General features: G+C 64.8%; 1 protein-coding gene across 1 annotated transcript in view; it reads right to left on the reverse strand.

Annotated features, from left to right (window-relative positions):
• The window catches only part of GTSE1 (G-2 and S-phase expressed 1), an 18,015-nt gene that overhangs the window by 3,034 nt on the left and 12,906 nt on the right, over positions 1 to 2,075 (reverse strand). Inside the window, exon 6 of the mRNA XM_014533164.1 lies at positions 1,843 to 1,906. Within this exon, the coding sequence (XP_014388650.1) occupies positions 1,843 to 1,906 (64 nt within the window). The remainder of the gene's footprint in view (positions 1 to 1,842; positions 1,907 to 2,075) is intronic.

The raw sequence follows: 2,075 nt of genomic DNA on the forward strand, positions 1-2,075 counted from the left end.
TCCTCACAGGCGCCCGTCAGACGTGCCTGCACGTTACAGGGGCCTGAGGACAGCTGACGGGAGGTCCAGAGACCGACGCCACCTTTACTGGCACAGACAGCCCCACAGGACAGCAGGTTAAGGCCAGCAGAGCCGATGTGAACACAGACGCTTCGCCGGGGCACCTGTTCCCACGCTTCTCCCCCCGCCCCTCCCCGCAGGGCCTGTGGTTTATGTCCAGGCGGGGTCCAGTTGCTGTTGCTTTAAAGTCAGCAAGTCCGGGCCCCCGACACATGGGGTCGGGGATGACACCCCCGGCTCCGCCATCTGTCCAGGAGGCTCTGCTCTCAGACCCTGACCCGGACCTGCACCCTCCCTGGCCGAGGACCTCCAGGCTGGGCAGGAGGGGCCGACAGCGCGGCTGCCGCTCCCTGCGAGGCTCTCGAATCCGCCCTACGTCCCTTATCCCGGACGCTGGCAGCTCTGCCACACACTCCGGGGGAAGTAAGTAAAAATAAAGCCACAAGCCCTGACCAGATTGGCTCAGTGGATAGAGCGGCGGCCTGCAGACTGAAAGGTCCCAGGTTCGATTCCGGTCAAGGGCATGTGCCTTGGTTGCGGGCACATCCGAAGTAGGAGGTGTGCAGGAGGCAGCTGATCGATGTTTCTCTCTCACTGATGTTTGTGGTTGCGGGATCCGAAGTAGGAGGTGTGCAGGAGGCAGCTGATCGATGTTTCTCTCTCACTGATGTTTGTAACTATCCCTCTCCCTTCCTCTCTGTAAAAAATCAATATATATTTTTTAAAAATTAAAAAAAAATAAAGCCACAAACAAGTTGCATCCAGTCACCCTGGGAGGCGGGCGCTGTCCTCGCCGCAGGGAAGGAGGCAGGGCAGTGGGCGAGCAGGCGGCCATCTGCGGGGTGGGCTCCCGCTGCGCTGGAGGGGACGGCAAGCACCAGCCCCCCCTTGACGTGCCTCCAGGTCCACACGCAAGAAGCGGGAGCCAGGCCATGTCGACACACAGGCGGCCCAGGCTGCCGGCAGGGCCAGGACCAGGCCTCCCCGGTGTCCGGGCCCAGGGCTTGTCTGGCCCACCCATCCCCGAGGTCCAGCAGCGCTCCCACCTTGGCCACAGGCGGGCGCAGGCCAGGACCCGCCTGGGGTCACTGCCCCCCACCCCACCCCCCGGATGGCACAGGACTGAGCAGGGCTGGGGCTGCGTCCCCCCGTCACCCGTCCTCAGCGTGCAGCGGGGACCCGGTCATCAGAAAGGGCGGGAGGGGGGCTTGCTGATGCCTCTGTGTTCACACTGGCTCTGGTGGCCTTACCCTGGATGTCCTCTGGGAGCATCTGTGCCAGTAAAGGCAACGTCGGTCTGCGTGCCTCCCGCATGGGCCAGGCCTCCCAGGGCTGTGCACACACGTTCCTACATGGGACCTGCAGTGCTGGGCTCAGTACCACCCACCACACGGCTGAGGGAGGGTCAGGGGCGTGGGTCCGACACCAGCTCTAAGCAGGAATGGGAACCTGGGACTCAACCGCGTCTGGGGACCAACCAGCGGTCCCCACTGCAGGACAGACGGGTCACCTGGGAGGCCTGTGGGGCGGGGCTGCACCCAGAGCCCGTCGGAATTTCTGGGGCTGCTGGGCACCCCAACGCTGTGAAGGCAGCTGCGCCGTGCGCCCGGCTGAGACCACCCCGCAGCACTGGGGTCCGTGCCTGTGACTCTTGGTGGATGTAGGAGGGGCCCCAGGAGCCTGGGTGAAGGCACACAGTGTGGCGGGCGGTGGGGTCTGCGTTTGCCGAGCACTGTGAGCCGTTAGCAGGCGGTTCGTGTTTATAGTCACATCGGTCATTACCTCCCCGCCGACGTGCAGGACTGCAGCCTCCGTGCCCCAGAGAACCTGGGCGTCGCACCGTCACCTGAGGGGGAGAGGAGGCGTCAGTCAGCCAGTCTGACAGGTCAGGGGCCATTTTCCCAAGGTGCCGGGGGTGGCGTGAAAAGACGCTCAGACAAGACCCCGGGGGACCCGGCCCTGGGCAGGACCTCAGGCCCAGCGCTGGTGCCAAAGAGGGGCCCTGCCACCCGCCT

The sequence above is a fragment of the Myotis brandtii genome, unplaced genomic scaffold (genome assembly GCF_000412655.1).
Source record: "Myotis brandtii unplaced genomic scaffold, ASM41265v1 scaffold952, whole genome shotgun sequence".
Classification (NCBI taxonomy): domain Eukaryota; kingdom Metazoa; phylum Chordata; class Mammalia; order Chiroptera; family Vespertilionidae; genus Myotis; species Myotis brandtii.